General features: G+C 38.8%; 2 protein-coding genes and 1 long non-coding RNA gene across 3 annotated transcripts in view; 2 read left to right on the top strand and 1 right to left on the bottom strand.

Moving 5' to 3' along the window:
- Positions 1–258: 258 nt before the first annotated feature.
- The window catches only part of LOC116697122 (uncharacterized), a 22,203-nt gene continuing 1,966 nt past the window's right edge, over positions 259–20,495 (bottom strand). Inside the window, exons 2-4 of the long non-coding RNA XR_004333923.1 lie at positions 10,099–10,102; positions 4,716–4,729; positions 259–269 (exon numbers count right to left, since the gene is read on the bottom strand). This is a non-coding gene — a long non-coding RNA (uncharacterized LOC116697122). The remainder of the gene's footprint in view (positions 270–4,715; positions 4,730–10,098; positions 10,103–20,495) is intronic.
- Positions 2,724–6,992, top strand: rap2c (RAP2C, member of RAS oncogene family). Its single transcript, XM_032528445.1, has 3 exons — positions 2,724–3,723; positions 4,851–5,136; positions 5,702–6,992. The coding sequence occupies exons 1-2, from the start codon at positions 3,451–3,453 to the stop codon at positions 5,127–5,129; spliced, it is 552 nt and encodes a 183-aa protein (XP_032384336.1). The 5' UTR covers positions 2,724–3,450; the 3' UTR covers positions 5,130–5,136; positions 5,702–6,992.
- zgc:92907 (UDP-N-acetylglucosamine transferase subunit ALG13 homolog) lies at positions 10,905–14,631 on the top strand. The gene is made up of 4 exons (XM_032528446.1): positions 10,905–11,167; positions 11,913–12,075; positions 14,105–14,243; positions 14,337–14,631. Exons 1-4 carry the CDS (start codon positions 11,087–11,089, stop codon positions 14,446–14,448), a joined length of 495 nt encoding a protein of 164 aa, XP_032384337.1. The 5' UTR covers positions 10,905–11,086; the 3' UTR covers positions 14,449–14,631.

The raw sequence follows: 20,495 nt of genomic DNA, 5'->3' as shown, positions 1-20,495 counted from the left end.
GACTGAGTTATCCTGGTAAATCAGTTCACAGCCCTCTGACTCCACATGTGGAGTGGACTTAACATACTGTGGGTTTCCAGTGACAAACAAGTAAATAAGACTGTGACTTTGTTTGGAAATTGATTTATTGTTGCCATTATTTTAAAATGATTTGTTTGTAATTGTGCCTTTATCATGCGAGATGTAGTTTTCTTTTACACTCTACATTTAAATTGACTTAAACAGCACATTTATTAACTGTGTGTGTGTGTGTGTGTGTGTGTGTAAGACTATTCCCATTATTTAAAATCCTTTGTTGTTGTGTATTAAATTGGGTACAATCGCAGACTGAATGGCAACCCATAGAAGATGATGAGGGCCAAAGACTGTTCAGGACTAAGCCATATGAAAAACTCTCTCTGACACTCTAGGACAGATGTGAGAGTGACTGCTGTTTCTTAGTCATCAATTGTTTCACTCTGTTTTCTGCTTGTGGTGCTTGTATGTGCTGCTGTGCTACATGCCAATTTATGTTGCAGTGTATAGCAATTAAGAGTAAATTACTGTGCCTATGATGAGTTCTGCATTTCTGTTTGACCTTTAATAAAACACATAATTGTGATCCTCTTGTGGTATGTTTTGTCATCTTTTTGTCACCTTTAAAGAGACCTTTTCTACTTGTCTCCTGGACTGTGTGTTTTCACCTGTGTATGACTTGATGGTATATATGACTATAGGTTATATTGACAGTGGAAGTCATGAATGTCTCATGAAAATAAACTGACAGTATATGACAATATTGTATAGGAAACTACAATTCCAGTCAGTTAAAGAGATACATGCTAATTTCTGGTTGATACTTGTATTTGGGGTTTCTACTAGAACATGGTTTACATTCTTTATTGTTCAAAAAAACATTATTTTTTTGTATACTGTCTGTCTGAATATACCTGTATTCACCCTCTGTCTCAAACGCTCAATTTTAGTGGCCCTCTTTGTAAGCCCCTTCCTGAAAAGTCCAGTCTGTTCTGATTGGCTTACGAGAAAAATATGGTGCACCTTTGCAAAGGTACTTCTCAAGCCATAGGTAGAGATAGTCAGATGGCGGGCGGTATGTAAATGAGCTTGCATCTGTGACATAGGAAGGGGAGCCAAATCTGATAACAACCACCTTCATTCACAAAAGTGAAGTTACCATGCTGTTTAGAAGATAGAACACCCACAAAGCCTCTGCTTCATGTACCCGGTCCTTCTTCAACTAAGCGTAATACTAATACTAATACTTTCACAATTAGTCACATTCCATCCAACTTTGCTCCTTTGATTTACTTACCCTCAAATCCTGTATCTTGTGCCTGCAGTTTGCCATTTGGACCTGACTCTTTCTCCATTCCTTGGTCTCGATGGCTAGATGTTAATTGTATACACCAAATACACCAAGGTAAATTACTTGCAAGGGAAAACTTATCAACTTGTTTTTGACAAATTAATTTTGGAAGTACTTTTTAAGCACCATATGCTGAAAAGAAAACCAAATGGAACAAAAGCATGAATCGTACCAACCTATCAATCTTGAATACATTGTGAAGACTACTGTAATAACAGGTTGAGAATCCGTCGTTTTAAGCCTGTTGCATCTTTAACTCCACATAACCGCAATGTCATTTGGCACACACGTCTGTATCACTGTAGCAAGAGGAGAGCAGATATTCCACGGGAGGACAGCAAAAAACATGATTTTCAACTGGTGGTTAGAGAGTGTAAGTTAAATCACTTCTTGTGACACATCCGCTCACCGAAATTTAGAGCATTTAAGCTTTCATGAACAAAGTATAGGTTGAACACCAACAATTATCATTTAGCAATACATTTAACATTTATCATTCAGTAATAAAGTGTAATAATTAGTTTTTTTTAAGATTACTGCCTTTATTTTTGTAGCAACAGGAGAAATATAGAGAGGAGAAAGAGGGAAGATTGGAAGTCTGTGGCAGGCAACAAACTTTCCCCCAGCTAAAAACAAACCAGGAACATTGCAGTTATGTGATATGCGTACACAACTAAGGACATTTATCAACAAATGTTTTTATCTTGTGTTATTTAATTTTTTTCCTGTGGGATTTTATTGCATGACCTTAAATCAATCAAAACATCTGACTAAAATAAATAGTAAACAAAAAATACATGGTTATACATTTGGCATTCCTTAGTAAATTATTAACATGTTCAAAAACTGACTACCATTGACTGAAATTAACTTTTGCATAGGGTCAAATTATACTTGGTGATAGGAGTCATGTTTTGCAGCACCTGTGAAGATGTTTCCAGTTTTCAGTGTCATTGCCATGACTTGGGACTCTTAACCCCCCATCCAGAATCACTACATCAACACAAATCCTGGACTTTTTATCCCTGACCATATTATATATACTGAATATTTAATATATGAGAACTTTGTACATCTCCTGATTAATAATTTTGCACACCCTGCTGAAAAACGTACAGCCTTCTTTTTCTTTCTTAAACAGGTAGCCTGTATATTTTAATTGCTATACTTCTATTCTTTATTTGTTTTCTTGACTGTTGAAGTATTTTCCTCTATTGTTTATTCCTCTTCAAATGTTTATTGTATGCAACAAACACGCCAAAGCAAATTCCTTGCCAGTGAATACTTACTTTGGCAATACATCTCATTCCGAGTCTGATGTAGCAAAGGCTTTTATTTTGAAAACAGTCCCACCGGAAGTCTTGGTGTCGTTAGCGGAAACCAGACTCTTAGCTTCAGGAAATCAGTTGGTAGAAAAAGCTTTCCTTTCTGTAAGCAAACCTCCCCAACACAGAGTCGAATATACATTGGAGCAGCAACAAACTGTAGCCAATGGACCCCCGGATTATAATATTGAATCTGTGGTGTGTCCCTCGATAGCACGCACGAGTGCCGAGGCCGGAACCAGAACCAGGCCCGGACGGACAGACAGTGCTGCGTTTTGCGACACCGGCGGGCTTGTGTGTCGTTCTCTTAACACATCCATGGTGTGTGCAGGAATTGGCATGCTGTCTGTAGAGGAAGTGTAATGTGTATCACAGTGACTAGCGGTCTGTAGCTTGGCAGCAAGCTCGTCGATGAGACCCGGGTACCTGTGGTTTAACAGATCGGATGTAAAGGTTTGAGGCTCGAGCATGGGACAGCGTGAATTTAGCCAGAAGCGAGCTAGCTTTAACGCTAGCTTACGTCAGAGTTAACATCAACGGACAACAACTTTTACTCGCTTAAGTAGCGAGGCAACGTAAGAAAAACTAGTATGAGCGCTACACCTGGGTTTATATGAAGGAAGAGAAGTTATTGTATATTGCCTAGCATTTGTGAGTTCGCTTCTTAACTCTTTAAAAGGCCTGATAAATGTTTCTGCAGCGAGTATAGCAGTGAGGCTAAGTCGTTAGCTGCTAAGTTAGCCTGCCTTGACCGCCCCAATGAAAGAATACAAAGTGGTCGTGCTGGGCAGCGGCGGCGTCGGCAAATCCGCGCTGACCGTCCAGTTTGTCACCGGCACCTTTATCGAGAAATACGACCCGACCATCGAGGACTTTTACCGAAAGGAGATCGAGGTGGACTCGTCTCCCTCCGTGCTGGAGATCCTCGACACTGCGGGGACAGAGCAGTTCGCCTCCATGAGAGATCTGTACATAAAGAACGGACAGGGGTTCATCCTGGTCTACAGCCTGGTCAACCAGCAGTCATTCCAGGTACCTGATGTCTCCTCACACACCTTCAACTGTTCATTGTTAACAACAGCATTTAAACGCTGTACTGGAGTATGATTTATGCTACCTGATTGCAGAGCCCTGCACCATCCAAATGTTACTTTATTATCCAAAGACGGACATTAATCTGATTTAAATAACCCGTAACGTTACTTCCATTTAAAGCCAGCGGTTCAGTAGTAGTCTTAGAATAGGATCTCATGGTGAATTGGCATCTGTGGTATCTGGTGAATTGCAGAACAAAAATTGACTATACGTCAGAATATATTTATAATTGTAATAAAAAATGCCTAAAAAGTTTCTAAAACCACAGGAATAATCCGATACGTTTTTACACTGCACCATTAAGTGGTCAGTTTTCAGTCTGAAGCTATTTTATAGACATTAAACCTCGTGCAAGTAAGCCATGAAGGTTTTTCAAGAAAACTGCACAGAAACATATGAGTGAGTGACAAACAGTTACCTAACTACCAACTTGCAAAACAGGTTCATATGTGGTTAAGTGTAGAGGAAAAGTAAGACACACATTTGTCTCATAGTAACCAAAACTTCTTAATTTGCCTAAACTGTGAGTGTGTTTAATATAAAACTCAAAATAGTGAAATGCCACAAAAACCTAAAAAAAGTACTATGATCTACAGGTTCAATAGAGACAGGATCATTGTTATGATGACGCAATGCCAGGGAATGTTTCATGACATACGCTTTGTCCTGGTTTCCATACTGCATGCTAATTGTAAACAATATGTAATATATTCTAATTTTCAGTGTATACTTTTTTTGCAGTTAGTAAACAAAAATAGTGTACTTAAATCTTTTGTACTAAAAGGAAATGATGCAATACCAAAAATCAACCTGGCACTTTGGAAAGACGTTGGCAAATTAACTTTACAAAGCAAAATTAATGCATATTCTTTTTAGCTGTGTCACCACCATCTGACTGTACCTAATTTCCTCACTTTTTCAGGATGAACTGCATATTGAAAAGCTGCTAAGAAAAAGTCGTATGAAATTGGAAAAATAATATATTGACATACTGAGTGCTACAAACAGCATGCGGTTTTCATGAGAAACGCGCACTCATATCTTCTCTTTTTTTCATCTTTCAGGACATCAGACCAATGCGAGACCAAATAGTGCGAGTGAAACGTTTCGAGAAGGTGCCGTTGATCCTGGTCGGGAACAAAGTCGACCTGGAATCTGAGCGTGAAGTGGCTGGTTCAGATGGACGAGCTCTGGCTCAAGAGTGGGGCTGCCCTTTTATTGAAACTTCTGCCAAGAGCAAGACTATGGTGGACGAGCTGTTTGCAGAGATCGTCCGACAGATGAATTATTCCACGCTGCCGGAGAAGCAGGAACAGTGCTGCACAGCCTGTGTGGTACAGTGAGGAAGAGGTACAAACCCTGCAATTCCCATCCTCCTTTGCATGGTCACGTTTATATTCAGGCTGCCCCAAAGAGCTCATAAGCACAGCACAGTTGGCCACTCACTAATTTACAAAATGTGATTAAATGTCCCGGCAGTGTCTGTGTATAATGGTTCACAAGCTGAGGAGAAAAGTGACAAATGGATGACTGTGTGGGGTTTCAGTGCAGTGTGAGGGAGTGGAGCGGTTCATTTGGAAGTGAGAAAGACAAGTGGGTGGTGCTGCTCCGTGCAATCCGTTGGTTTAGCCTGTTATCATAAGATCGCAGAAAGTATGTGGCATGATGAACACAACAGTATGAGCAGCTCAGGACCGTAGAGACCAGTGAAGTAGATAGTCCTGTGAGCAGAGCCAGAGAAAGAGGAAAATGTGACATCCTGAAAAAGAAATTATGTTCCAAAACAGGAAGTAGACTCTGTGAGAGAAATTGCCTGTGTTCACCACACAGATGTACACGGAGTTAAGCCATTTGAACCTGTTGTATTAATAAGCTGTTTGGGTTTTCTCTCCTTTTTTCTTTTTTTTTTATACAGATGCATCATTTGTCTGGATCACCACAAGGATTTTGATGAACCTGGGGACAAACTGACAAAAACTTACCACAGCTGGTAAAGTTTCTGTTCAATGTGGTTTCTGACTATATCACAGAGCATCTGACAGGAAAGACGTCGGCCCTATTTTTGATATCATAACTGTTAGAAGACGTTTCTGCTGCAACCTTAACGGCCTTTGCGATGACCCAGGAAGCAGTCAGATGGACTTGTAATGAGCGAGAATGATCATCAGTGAATTTCACTTTTCTTTTCTCTCCTTTTAGTCGGAAGTATCCCTGAAATAAGCAGGAGTGTTTATGACGTTGCAGCTTCTTTTTAAAGCTGTTATAATCACTATTATATACTTTATTACTTGTATTATGTCTCAAGTTTGGAATTTGACAAAGTAATTCATATTATTGAAACATTTTGACTTTTAAGCATGCATACTTCGACCAGTTTGCTGCACAGGTGCTGCTCGCTTTATTTTGAAAATCATGTCTAGAGTTATTTTAACTGACACAAACTACAGTAGCGTGTACAATGATTCTTTTTTTCTTTTTTCTTTTTTTAGCTTCAGGAAATTGAGACAGGATGTTCAACTTTGTGCATTAAACCTGTAACATCAAGAATTTACCTTTTTTTTTATTATTGCAGTAGCCTGAAGCTGCTAAACTCATCTGAAAACACGCATGCTCAAAATTGAAAATGTTCTACTAAATCAAGTTGAAGTGATAAGGAAGAGTTATTTTACTGTTTTTAGCCTGAATTCTGTCAAAATGTCTACAAGGCATGAATCGCGTGGACGCAGTTCTTCCATTTTCAGCTTTCTCGAGGAGTCTCTGTGGGAGAAAGATTTTTTTGGAACGACTAAAGGAAGCTCACAGTACATATTTGTGTTTGAGTACATGAGCTGTGTTGCTTTAAATTCAGGAGACGGTGATTTCTTGTCATCAAATAACTCCCGTTGCAATGTGGTTTGATAAAAGTTCTGGCACAGTTAATCAGATTTAACTTTGTAATTTTCTTTTTCTTATAGTAACCTATTTATTAAAAACTAACGACATGGGTAGCCAGTTTTAAACTTTTAATTTTTTTACTAGTTTTCGCTTTTTGTGACTTTTCAGGATATATGGTACACTGTTTAGTTTTCGAAGCTGAGGATTTAACAGAGCCTTAAATAATTTCTGTTGCACCCAGGTCTCATGTTCCTTTCTTTTCTCCGTAAATATATAAAAAGCTGTTGTCATTTGGTAATAAACATGCTGGCCTTTCTGCTTTTGTCATTGGGCGCATTTACAGTATTATCTTTGCTCGATATACACAATATTGGACTGGCATCAGGTGGCCAGAAGCATGACTACAAGTGAATAAAAATAATGTTGCTACATAACAGTAGTTAAACAGGGTTATGAGGGACAAAAGCAACAGACCTCTTTTGGTGCAAGTTATGAGGCTTTAGCACTCAATATTACAGTAGTGAAGTAAGTATGTGTTAAAGTTTGTGATCAATTTACAGCCACTATGAACATGAGGAACAGCTACAGACCAACAACTTTCAAGGTACATGTGGGATTGTGAGTATTGTTTTATACAGTCTTGAAAAAAAAAAATCATTGAAACTTTTTGCAAAATTTCTTTCTCACGATCTTCATAACTTCAACTTATTTCTTAATCATTACAATATTTTAACTTCTTGCTCATATTGTGCACCATTTGATTTGAAATCTATTGTTGGGTGGTGTACTAGTACAGACATGTATAGTAGTTTTTAAGATTTCATTTACAGTAACAGTAGTAAGAACTAAGACTTGTTTGTGGCCGTGTCTGACGAAAAGAAAACAAGTTAAATCTTTTCTGAAACTACATTGTTCAAAAATACCGACTCTAAGAAACAGGCTACACTTTCCACTTCCTCATGTGTTTTCATGCACCAGGCTGGCAGAGTTGAGTGGACGTGGTGTGTGCTTAGCAAGGTTTTTTTTTTTTTTCTTGCATTTGTCACACATGGTGCTGCTGTAGTTTCCACATCCTACAGAGCACAAAGCTGTCTCTTCTCGTTCTGCGGTTGTGCTCGCTGAGCCCGTGCATCCTGCACTGAGCTGGCAGCAGCTTGGTGAAGTCTCTGAATCAGCAGGGTCCTCCCAGCTCCTTAAGGGGGGGGATTTTGAGTCTCCTGACCTGGTTCCTGCTGGGTTTATCTCAGTCCAGAGTTGTAGGCAGAAGCATCTATACAAACAAAAACATCACAGTGCCACTTGGCTGCCAGCTGCAACAAAACAAAGTCATCTCAACACAAACACATGACTATCACTAAGAAAGAAAGTCATTTGTTAATGTAGCTCGGAATGATTCCCTGGTGCTCACAATGGTGCATGTGTAGTATGTTCAATTACAGGACACTTGTTATTGGGATCAAGTACACTAGTGTTTGTATCTGTGAAGGCATGCCGATGAGTATGGAGCCCTGAAGAGAGTATTTTCTGATTTATGGAGTGATAAAAAGAGCCAAAATTCCTTCGTTTAAAAACCTTTGACTATAATGTGTCAACAAATTAAAATACAGAACATGGCATACTCCACTGTTCAGATTTCTGTTCCGTAGGTAAGTAAGCACATATTTAATCTGACAGTGCCTCATTTACATTTTTAAACATACAACACGCACACATTCAAATTTTGTAATCCCCCAAAAAAATTTTTTAATTTAAGAAATCAACTGGTGAATCTTCGAGGTGATATCTATTAATTAAAATGTTGACCCTAAACCGGGTTCTGTCAGTAAATACTACTTCCTATTATATTATTGGACATTGTTTTTTAAGGATTTGGGATTTTTAGTATTTGTTTTATAATATTGTTGCTAATATGTAAGTTGAATTGTTTGTTGCAACTGATTGAGTTGGAGCTAATTACCATTATCTCCGCCAGTGACCAACAACTGCTTTAGTTTGGAATCTTGTTTCCTGTCGGGACAACTGAACGTCCTGGCGGCGGATTTGAAATTATACACCGCCGGTGTTTAGGCAATGTTCGTGTTCAGATTTGGACGCCAAGGTAAGACAGTTGTGTTTCCTATTCTTATATTCAAACCTTACAGCAGTGGTCGTTTAAAACATACAAAAAAAATACGTTAAAATGCCTTTAACGCCTTGTAAATTTTGCACAAAATCACAGTATCATGTCACTACATTTCCTGTTCCTCCAGTCATCTGAGTCATCACCATAAACCAGTCTCTCTTCAATGTTTGTCTTCTCATGCAGCAGCTTTTGTCTTACAGTTGAATCGTTCCCATCTTCAACCTGACTTTAACTTCCACCACAGCAGGAGCCTCTTTCCCATCAAGTGAATGCTCCTCCCTAAATTCTTTTTAGTGTGGATGAACTTCAGTATTGTCAACTTCAGAAATGTCCCCCTTATGTCATTGACTTACGTGCATTGTGTTTGTACTCTGTCCCCTTTAAAGTAACTATCAAGTACAGTAAAAAACAGTTCACACAGCAGACTAATCATTTTTCTCCTAGTAGAGCTCTGGAAACCTATTAGCTCTCCTGCATATACTGGAATATGATCAGGCTGCGGATTTGCTTTGTGTTAGTTAGTCTGTGGTCATTTGGTTAAACACAACCACATAAGCACAATGTCAACTGAAATAGTAATGGTCTTTAAATAACGTTTGACACAAGGGAACTGTTTCCAAACTTATTTGTCAAAAGTACTAGGAGAAGACAAGTTATAATTGAGGTATATTTGGAGACACTACCTTATTTTATCATTAAATTAAAAGATATTTTTGTGCCGGTGTTGTAGTTTATAGACCGTCCCTAAGCACCCCCGGCTGCTGCTAGAGACCAATCTTATTTCTCCAGGTTGGAGGACGGCTCGTTTTGATAAAAAATTGTTTATAGCTCAGTGTTAACCTCATACGGAAACATGCGTCGTTTGTGATTTAATATCATTTTGCTTCAGAGTAATTGATCCCAGAAGTGCAAATCAGGGAATATCTTTCCTAATTTGCTCACGTTTATAAAACCGAGGTTACGGTTTATGAATCCGTTCGTACAGTTTATAAAACCAAGGGCACGGATTTTTATTTTTTATTTATTTTTATTTTTATTCTGTGCACATGGTTTAGTTTTTCTCAGCTGACCCCAGGGGGGCTCTGTACAGATGTGAAATGTAAGCTATGCAAAAATTTGGGCACCCTTGTAATTTTGGTGATTTGAATACCTTTAACTACTTAGCACTGATTAATTGGAACACACATTTGGTTTGGTGAGTTCTTTAAGCCTTGAACTTCATAGACAGGTACATCCAATCATGATAAAAGGTATTTAAGGTGGCCAATTGCAAGTTGTTGTTCTCATTGACTCTTCTCTGGAGTAGGGGCCTCAACATAACTCTCAAATGACCTAAAACAAAGATTGTTCAACATTATGGTTTAGGGGAAGGCTACAAAAATAGGATGTCAGAGATGTAAGCTGTCAGTGTCCACTGTTAAAAACAAAGTGAGGAAATGGAAGACCACAGGCACAGTTCTTGTTAAGGCCAGAAATGGCAGGTCAAGTAAAACATCGGAGAGGCAAAGGTGAATGATGGTGCCACTTCACTTTACCTTACCTTACTTTACCTTGCTTCAGTCTACCTTTCTGCACATTGTCTATTGTTTACCTGTTTTTCTTGTGTGTTTACTTGTTTGTTTGTTTTTGCTTTCATTGTAGAGAATTGCTGCTGTAACAAAGGAATTTCCCCGCTGTGGGATGAATAAAGTATCATCTAATCTAATGGTGAGAACGGTCAAAACAGCCCACAGACCACCTCCAAAGACCTCCCAAATGTATGCATCAGTCTAATTTTGTTTTAATGCATATTATACATTGTTTGTTAATCCATTAAACCTAATTTCCCTACTGAAACATTGGTGTCCATCAGTTATTTGATAGATCAAAATGAAATTGCTGATCCACACACCCAATTATTTATAAATGGAAATTGTCAGGGGTACCCAAACTTTTTAATACAATTGTATGTCATGTATACATGTGCAGAAAATAAGCTCAGAGGCATTCAAACTGAGCTTTGAACGGGTACTTTTCCACTCTGCAGCCAGAGACACATTGCTGTCTGTATAAAGCATAGACAGTATGAGAACGGTATAAAGGCGTTAGAGCTCCAGGCCTCTAGGTGACAGCATCACACATTGTATCACGGTCATGACGTCACCGTGTGAAGCGGAAGTAGCAGTCAGGTTTATGGCTGCAGGATGCGGATGAGCTGTATGTATGCCTGTGGTGCGGGGGTTGCGAAATATTAATATAATACGTCAATGAGTGTTTTTGTTGTTGTTGCAAAACCTGAAGACGGAGAGTTTTAGTTGAGCAGCCATGAAGACAGTGTTTGTTACTGTCGGCACCACGAGCTTTGATGAGCTCATTGAAAGCATCACGTCTCCAGAGACCGTAGAGGTGAGTAAAGTTGGTTACAAGATAAAAGAGGCACCTGCTGCTATCCAGCTGCAAGGTATAAACACTCGCTGGAGAGAGAAGTGTTAAAAGTAGCAGTACCACATCAGATAGAACCCATTACAAGTAGAAGTCCCGCATTCTAGCAACACAATGTACTTTAAGTAGGCCTATAAAAGTAATAGTAATCCTTATGCAGAATAGCCCCCAGTCAATGTTATGGAATTTTCATTGATTTAATGTGGAAGTAGTACTCGCATGTTGTAAATTGGTTGGTCGGTGTGGAGCTAATTTTCACTAGCCTACAATTACTGTTTACTGCATCATATTTTGTAAAATTGTCATACGTTTGATGTAAAGTAAGTTTTAAGTGCCCTAGGTGAAGTAAAAAGTATACAGCATTTATATCTAAAATGTAGTGGAGTACAAGTATAACGTAGAGTAACAATGGATATACTTTAGTTAACCTAAGTATAGTATTTGACGGTATGTTCTAAGTTACTTTCCACCACTGTAGTATACTAACTGGATTTTGAGTACAGTATATAGGTCATTCATTTTAGAAAAATTAAAACTAAAAAATAAGTTTTTCACAACAGATCTTTTCTCATAGCACTCACAGGTGTTACAACACGGGTTATTCACAACAAATATTTCAGCGACACCTGAATGAAGTGTGACCAATAATAATGTTATTAATAACAACCACAAATAAGTAGTTATAACGACTTATTTTTTCTCCCCACAGGCTTTGAAGGCTCGTGGATATGAGCGTTTGGTTCTTCAGGTTGGAAGAGGCTCTCTTCTTCCAGCTGCTCACAGCTGTCCACACATCAGACTTCAGGCTTATCGATTCAAAGACTCCATAGCAGAAGACCTCAAGCAGGCTGACCTCGTCATCAGCCACGCAGGTGAGTCAACCACATTAATTTAACATTCTCTTTATTCTGTCACACTTAACTGGTGCTGCTCCATAAGCCAAGCTGTTTTATGTTGTTGTTTTTTTTAAAACATAATGCACATTCATGATAATTAAAAGCATCAGCTAGAACAGGTAGTTTCCGTTTAAGATTTCCTGCACAGACGACATTATTGACTCTGTCGAAGTCAAAGGATAAGCAGTAACAGGTATATTAGCAGTGTGCAAACGTTAAACAGGAAACTGATGATTAATACAGCAGAGCGTCAGATACAACATGAAGGCACCAGAGGGCATCAAGGAAACTACTCAAAACAGGATGATATTTAACCAAATGTTAAATATTGAATTGGATAGTTGAACCCTGTTTGCATTTGAACTATTGCGGTGTCATTTCATGTGTTTCCTGTCCCACCATGTGCATAGTGCTGGTTAGACTGGGGTTGCAGAGATGAAGATTGTTATTCTGCATGACTTTTGCTTTGTTCGAAACCGCTCGCTCACTCACTCACTCACTCACTCACTCACTCACTCACTCACTCACTCACTCACTCACTCACTATTCCCTATATAGTGTTTATTAAACAGTGAATTACATACGGAATGACCATACGAGATTTCAGAAACTATACTGAAAACACATAGTTGCGTGACTTGCATCAGCCTTTTTATTAACAAGAAAGAAGCAGAAAAGCCTGGAAGGACCACATTTGTTTGTTAAAATCTAACCTGAGGACGAGACTAATAGATCATATGAATGCTTTTACAATTTGAACCAGTTTACAACAAATTATACACCTTGGAAACTGCCTCATGACCTGTGTATGCACACGTGGATCCTTTCCTATTTGGATGTGGTATGTATGGAACTCTCCACGGCGCGCATGCATGGAGCGCCGGGAAAGACTGTGGACACTTGGCAGAACATTTCTGAATCTGTGGGGGGCGGGCTGGAGCCTTGTGCTACAGGCCAGACCTCTAACTTGCGCAGGTGTTTGGTCCCTTGTCTTGTGTGTGTCTGTTTCTGCGTGTGTTGTTTTGTCTCCCTCCCTCCCACCTTCCCCCTTTGTTTTTGTTTTTATCTTTTTTATTTTATTTTATTTTATTTATTTATTTTTGTCCCCTGGAACGCATTCTCCGTCTCAGTGTATTGTTTGTAATTGTTTGTCACTGTTTGTCCCTTAAATATATAAAAATAAATGAAACTTTGATCACAAAAAAACCCAAATTAAACACCTCATAATATTGCTGACTATTTTCAAAAGCATGCAGTAGTGTTTTTTAACTCGCTTGTGTCTGGTAATCCGTCACCTGGGTTTAATCTTCCAACAACATATAGCAAAAACATGCCATGATGCCAAAGAGTTTTTCAACTGTTGAAATTGAACTTTATTATAAGCTATACTGCATACAAACAATCCAAGTTATGATGCTAACACATTATTATTTAGCTGTATCTTGAGGTGGTTCGGACATCTGGTAAGGATGCCTCCTGGAACACCTCCCTAGGGAGGTGTTCCAGGCACGTCCAACTGGGAGGAGGCCTCGGGGAAGACCCAGGACTAGGTGGAGAGATTATATCTCCAACCTGGCCTGGGAACGCCTCGGGATCCCCCAGTCGGAGCTGGTTGATGTGGCTCGGGAAAGGGAAGTTTGGGGTCCCTTACTGGAGCTGCTGCCCCCGCGACCCGACACAGGATAAGCGGATGAAGATGGATGGATGGATGTATCATGTAATGGTGTTGTTCACCTCCACCTTGTCCATAGCTATATACTATATATCAGGACACCTCGTTGTGTACTATTGGTTACCTTGATCGGCAGAGCTTTCCACCTTCATTGATGCATCTGACAATAAGTCACTGAAATGGGTTATCAGTTTTAAAGCTTTTTCAAATATTTGTATGAAATCAAAGTGTTTTTATAAACAGTAAAATTATGAGAAACCAGCAGTACTAAAAACACAGACTGACTTTAGTTCTACTCATGAATAAAGATCTTGATCATGTTTTTCTCCTTAGGCGCAGGCAGTTGTTTGGAGGCGCTCGGTGCCGGTAAATCTCTGCTGGTCGTTGTCAACGACAAGCTGATGAACAACCACCAACTGGAGATGGCCAGACAGCTGCACATGGACTCGCACTTGTTGTACTGCACATGCAGGTATGTGTTTCTGACATGTATAGTTTATACACGTGAGGTTTTTTAACGAAATAAATGGAACAAGCTTTTTTTTTTATTTTTTAAATCTTTCAGCACACTGACACAAACACTGAGGATGATGGATCTCTCTGTTCTTCAGCCCTTTTTGCCCGGACAGCCTAAGAATTTTGCCAATTTCCTCGACAAAGCCCTCGGTGTTCAGTGAAACTTTCATTTACAGGACTGCTGGTCGCTCTGAAGTTTGATGATTTGTAAGAATATCATGTAGTAGTAGATTGTGATACTACTTCTTACGCTTGATCGTGATCGTACAGCACTCAACTGTTAATCATTTGAGTTTTTTTCTATTTCTGTGTGCATTAATAATAATATGTCTAATTACAAATCAGAATGTGTGCTGTGAATTATTATTACCTCCGCCAAGGAAGATACGTTATGTTCAATTTGTCAGTTTGTTTGTTTGTTTGTTTGTCTGTCAGCAGGTTTACAGAAAAACTACTGACTCAATTTTCATGAAACATGAATGGTGAAAGTGTGTAGCATGGGCCAAGGAAGAACCCATTACATTTTGTTGTTGTTTTGATTCACACGGCAGATACACACAATTATTTTTTACTTTTGTTAACATTGCAAAACAGGGCATTTGTGCTGCATTTAAGTGGTGTTGGAATAATCGTAAAAAAATATTTCACGTCTGGGAAAATTCCCACTGCATTGACATTGTGAGATAAGGGCATGCCTTGACGGAGGTCTGTCTCAAGAGCCCTTCAAGTTTGTTTATTTATTCTAGATTTAGTTTTTAGAATTTTTTTATTTTTATAAAAGTGAAAGGAAAAACAAAACTTTACCAGGTGTTTGAGACAAATAATACACAGCAGTTCAGAGAATTGAAGGCATCAGTTCAGTGCAGCAAAGAGCTGCGTTCATCCTGACCAGAGTACGAAGTAAATGATTGTGACATTTCTTTAATTTTTGTACAATGAATTAATTTAGTCTGCGCTGAACTGTTGACCTCAACTGTCAAGTTGATTTTATTTGCTGATTTGTAAATCTAGAGGGAGAGCAAAGCTTATGCTTAACGCTAACTACTCATTTTAGCCAACACTATACTGTGTATGGGGTCCAATTCATAAAAATGAACCACTTTTAGTATTTGTTGCATGAAGAGAAAGTATCAGCTATCACTAAGAATGGCTCTCAAATAGTTTATCTTATCAGGAAATGATGATGTTGAATAATGTTCATCATTAGCAGACCGTCTAGACAGTAGACTTCTTAGCAGTGTATTTGTTGTGTTTACTGTTTAATTGTATGTGACATGTATGATTTAATTACTATCGTGTGTGTGTGTGTGTGTGTGTGTGTGTGTGTGTGTGTGTGTGTGTGTGTGTGTGTGTGTGTGTGTGTGTGTGTGTTGTGTGTGGTGTGTGTGTGTGTGTGTGTGTGTGTGTGTGTGTGTGTGTGTGTGTGTGTGTGTGTGTGTGTGTGTGTGTGTGTGTGTGTGTGTGTGTGGTGATGTGTGTGTGTGTGTGTGTGTGTGTCGGGAGAAGTCTCGTCAGCGACAGCTCTCAAGAGGACAGACTTCTCGACTTAGACCAAACTGCCTATAAGTCTGTCATTTAACGTTGCTCTAACTATTTTTTGTTATGTCTGTGCAATCTCAGTGCTACAAACTGTTCTTTATTTTATCAGAGCACATGCTGGAAGAAAAACTAAATTAGATAAAGTGTAAATTATATACTGTAAGTTTCCCAGAAGGTGTCTATTATGAAATCAAATCTGAATAATCTAACCTACACAACTCCCTTTGTATTAGTTCATATAACTTCCTTCTAATATTTACTTATTTGTAAGGCAGACAAAAGAAAATTTCCCGCAAAAAGAGATTAAGAAATTTGTTGCATCACAGAAAGGCAAGTTGTATCAATTCTTGCAACAAGGGCATGTTCATTATTAAAACTATGACCTTGTGGGTTGATTATCATTTGTCCCCCCAGCATGTACACACCAACTCTTCCAAGTCCAAACTAGCAAGAACACATGCAGACATTTGGTGGCTTTCTTTATTCTAAGCCTTTTTGAGAAAAGGTTTTTGATGTATCAGGTCATGTTAATATTTTAAGTAGAATCTATCTTTAAATGCCATGACTCCCTTTTTCTACCTCAAACTGTATCTCTGCCAGAAAGCCGGAGCACCATCTGCTCCAATAATCATGAGTATCATGTATGAGAGGCTGCCATAAATCCTCTGACCTGCAGGGAAGAGGTACTCACCGTATGTTCATGAATAGCCCGGGAACTGAAACTTTAAATGAAACAGTTTGGAATCTTTTGTTTTTATGTTGAAGAGACTGGTAATGTTTTCATTGTTTAACTGGTGTGAAGTAACCACGTTTTTAAATTAATTAAACAACATCATTTAGGAAACCTGTTAAGCACTGCTGAGTCATCATTTAAAAATTCAAGTTAAAGTTTCTTCACCAGCAGAAATGATGGTGGAAGGCAGCACTTAGACTAGTTTGGCTGTTCAACCTCTCAACAGTGTTTAGAGTTGAGGCAGGAAATATTTTTGTCCATTTTAGAGGCAGAACATTTCTGAAGCAATTTTATAAAATTAATTTACCAACCAGATGTTTTTACCTGCTAAACACCTGTTAATGCAGCTGGTAGAACAAGTTTTCAGCGTTTAGTTTTAGGTATTTATTTTCCAAATTCCCTGAGGTGTAGATTACATTTAAGGCAGCTTGATAAATAAGGGTCAAATTGTTGTTAAAAAAAAACAGAACAGTGGCAGACTTCCTTGTCAGGAAAGTCCCTCTTGTTTGTTTCTAGGAGAATTTCTGTGGAAACTGAGTGCAATAACGAAGGCATAACCGCTTTCGGATTCTGTGATTACACCAGACTGCAGACAGACTCATTTATTTTTACCAACCAGCAGAAAAAAAGAGAGTAGGTGAAACCACATAACACATCTTGATTAATAGATGCAATGCACTCAAAATATCTTATCAAATTATTCCATTATGAGACAATGGTACTTCTGAAGTTTTAGCATTGTAATTAATTCAGAACTCTTGTCAGAGACAAACAACTGCTTGGTTCCAGCCAAACTAATATTAAAGTAACAGACCACCCTCGCTCAGATAACAAACATGTTGGTCAATGTGCAAGCAGCTCATAACGACTGGTATTTACGTTAGCTATCCCCGTTGCTGTGCTAGTAATCGCGAGAGGAAATTAGGTCACAAAGTAAAAGAACCACAAAAAACAGGACTTTCACTCAGGAGCCCGGGGGTCGTGTCCTGTGTGAAACCAAAAGTCGATTCCTTTCCTTGTTAGAGCTTCTCAAAAGTGAACATTTTCTTTTTTGTCTTTGTCTTTTGTTATGTTATAGTATCTTTAAATTCCTTTTGATTTTGGACTGTGGGTTGGCTTTAGTTGCAGCCCTAAAATATCGTTTGAAATTTAGGAATGATTTTAATCCCTGACTGAGAAACGCCATTATGACAGATATTTTAGGAAAAGTCACAACCTTTTGGTTCTTTCCCCTGAATCAATTAAAACTGTAGTTAAGTGGTTTGGACTGGTTCTGCCTGCCACTCCATTATGATTCACATGATGTTTGTGCAAACTGCATGTTAATCTAATAGAGATGGACAGTTTAGTCTAGTGTCACTTGCTTTCCCTGCCAGAGTTCCTCTGTCTTTATTTTTACTCAAATCTGTAGCTTAGTGATATCTTAGGGTAGTTGCAATAAAGCTTGATAAATCACAGCCAATGTAGTTAAACTATTGCATTGTAGTTAAAGCATTATACATGTGTGTATATCAGTCCTCTGATGCACAAGGTCTCAACACTCATGGGTCATTTTAGACATTAGCTCTGGTAGCAAATGTGTCTCCATTGTAAGTTGATATCTCATTGCAAATCAAGAGTTAATTTACAAATACATTGTACTAGACTGGGCTGGGTATATACTCTATTCCGATTGGCTGCAGGATGTCCATTAAAATGTGTTAGGACACCTACTAAGTACAGTAGTTTCAGCGAAATGGTCTGTTCACCTTTAGTGCTCTGCACTGGGAGAATTAAATAAAACAGAAAACGCAAAAGATTAGATCAACAGACAAAAAACTAGGCAGTAAATGCACTGAGAGACATCTAGCACAAAAGAAAATTGAATCTAACTTTGAAAACTACAGGGCCGATCCCCTGAAATGAGACCCTGCTGTGGTTTTATGCCGCTGCCATGTAGGCGATCATCTCACATTCGCTATTTAACTTGCTTCTTCAGGCTACAACTGAAAATACACAATCACTTGTTTGTGACAATCTTGATACTGATAATGACATGACGGAGTAGTTAGCTTGTCTAGTTGTTAAAGGCCCTGAACACCCACACAGGTGTTCATAGTTGATGTGGCTGATTGGACCGTAACCAGGGCTGTGGGAGTGTGTTTAGACTGAGTGATTGACATCTTCTTGAGTCCCCTGTTGTTGCACCTGGTGGGACCAATGCCACCTTCTTCATCCTTGTCGTTGGTAAAATTTATTCGGGACCTAATAAGTATTTTTTTTTCTTGGCAGCTGACCATGGTATAGGCGATATAATGCCCTTCGAGGCGTCCTGTCCGAGGTGTAATTAGGAATGGACTCCTCGGCGTCAACTATCCTATGCATTCTGGCCTCACCGTCATCCATTTACTCCTGACAATGGACACCTTATTGGGCTTGATTCGTTACTTAATCAGTGTCAGACTTTCAACCAGATTTGTTTTTTGTCCAAAATGGAAGTTTCTATTAAATAAAGCTAATTTCTCAAGATTGGATAACTATTTAGAATTGAAGTAACAATTACATGGATATATTGGCAGGAGTAATGAAAGTCATGCTTAACACATGACCTGACCTTTAAGAAAGGAGTTTGTACAAAAACACAAAGAAATTGATATGAAAGTTGTGATTCTCAGACAGAAAAACAACCTCATTTGAACCAATTCAATTTCAAGATGTCTGATAAAGAACAAAAGGGCCATTCACTTCTGACGAGAGGACTGAATAAGTCCATACAAAAAGCAACAATTAGGTCAACTCAAAGCAAAGGGTCAATCAAACAAGTCTAAAGGCAGTGGTCAGTTGTGGACATCTTATGTAATAAATGCTTGTGTGTTTAGGATACAAACATTAATGATACACGTTGTCTTTGAGCCTTTTAGGACTTGGATGGATACATTTCAGAAGATGTAAGACTAGTTTAATCAAAGTCATATAAAAGATCTATTTATGATATTAAGTTTTATTCCGATTAAAGCACCTAGTACGACTCAGATATCAATCCATACTACTACTGATTTAGCTTCAATAGTATAATTTGGTTTGACACAGTTTCCTTGGGTGTTTAGAGGTACACAGGTGTTGCATGGGGTTGAGGTCAGAGCTTCTGTTTAAGCCAGTTCACCAACAAACTAGGAAAAGAATTTCTTTATGGCATTGTGTAAAAAGTAATTTGTCATATTCAAACTGCTGACGAGAGATTGTTAGACATGTTGGAGACACCGTTGTGTGCTATGGGATTACATAAAAACGTCAATTTACTTCCCACTTCATCCCATGTTTCTGAATCTCAGTTTCTGCTTGAGTACTACACGCCATGTCTTACAGCTGGGGACATGGAATTTAAATGGATCCAGTGTTTTTACTCTGCATTCTCTGCTGTATCAATTTTGCGATCGAGGGCCCCTTTAAGATTTCCCTTAATTAAAACAGTCCCAGAGCAAGCATACACAAAAGTATGTGGACAAGAATTTCCATGTACATTTCACCTAGTCGCATACCATCAGCTCTATGAACCTACACACATGGGCCTGGTCCCACCAAGCAGGACTAGGCTACACAGATTCCTTTGCAGATTTCAGGGGCTTTTGGGTTTGACTTATGGCATCTACATAATAAAAATAAAGATAACTGCTTTATGAGACAGGCCCCTGGGCATCCAGATTCCAGCAAGTTGTCTGATGCTACATTTTGTACAGTATATTGTAGCTAGCGAAAACAGCGCAGCTAGCATACACAGACAGACAGGGCATACACAAAAACAAAATGCTGCCTCCTGACAAATATCCTGTCATATGAATTGGTATGAAGTTGGTAGTCCGAGTACACTGGCCTTTATTTCTTAACCTAACGTAGAAACTAGTGCAGATATGAGTGCAGAAATCGTCTTTCGACAGGCTTCACGTGGGATTCATGAAA

This window comes from Etheostoma spectabile, chromosome 10, assembly GCF_008692095.1.
Source record: "Etheostoma spectabile isolate EspeVRDwgs_2016 chromosome 10, UIUC_Espe_1.0, whole genome shotgun sequence".
Lineage (NCBI taxonomy): Eukaryota > Metazoa > Chordata > Actinopteri > Perciformes > Percidae > Etheostoma > Etheostoma spectabile.
This window is presented reverse-complemented; position numbering and strand designations above follow the sequence as displayed.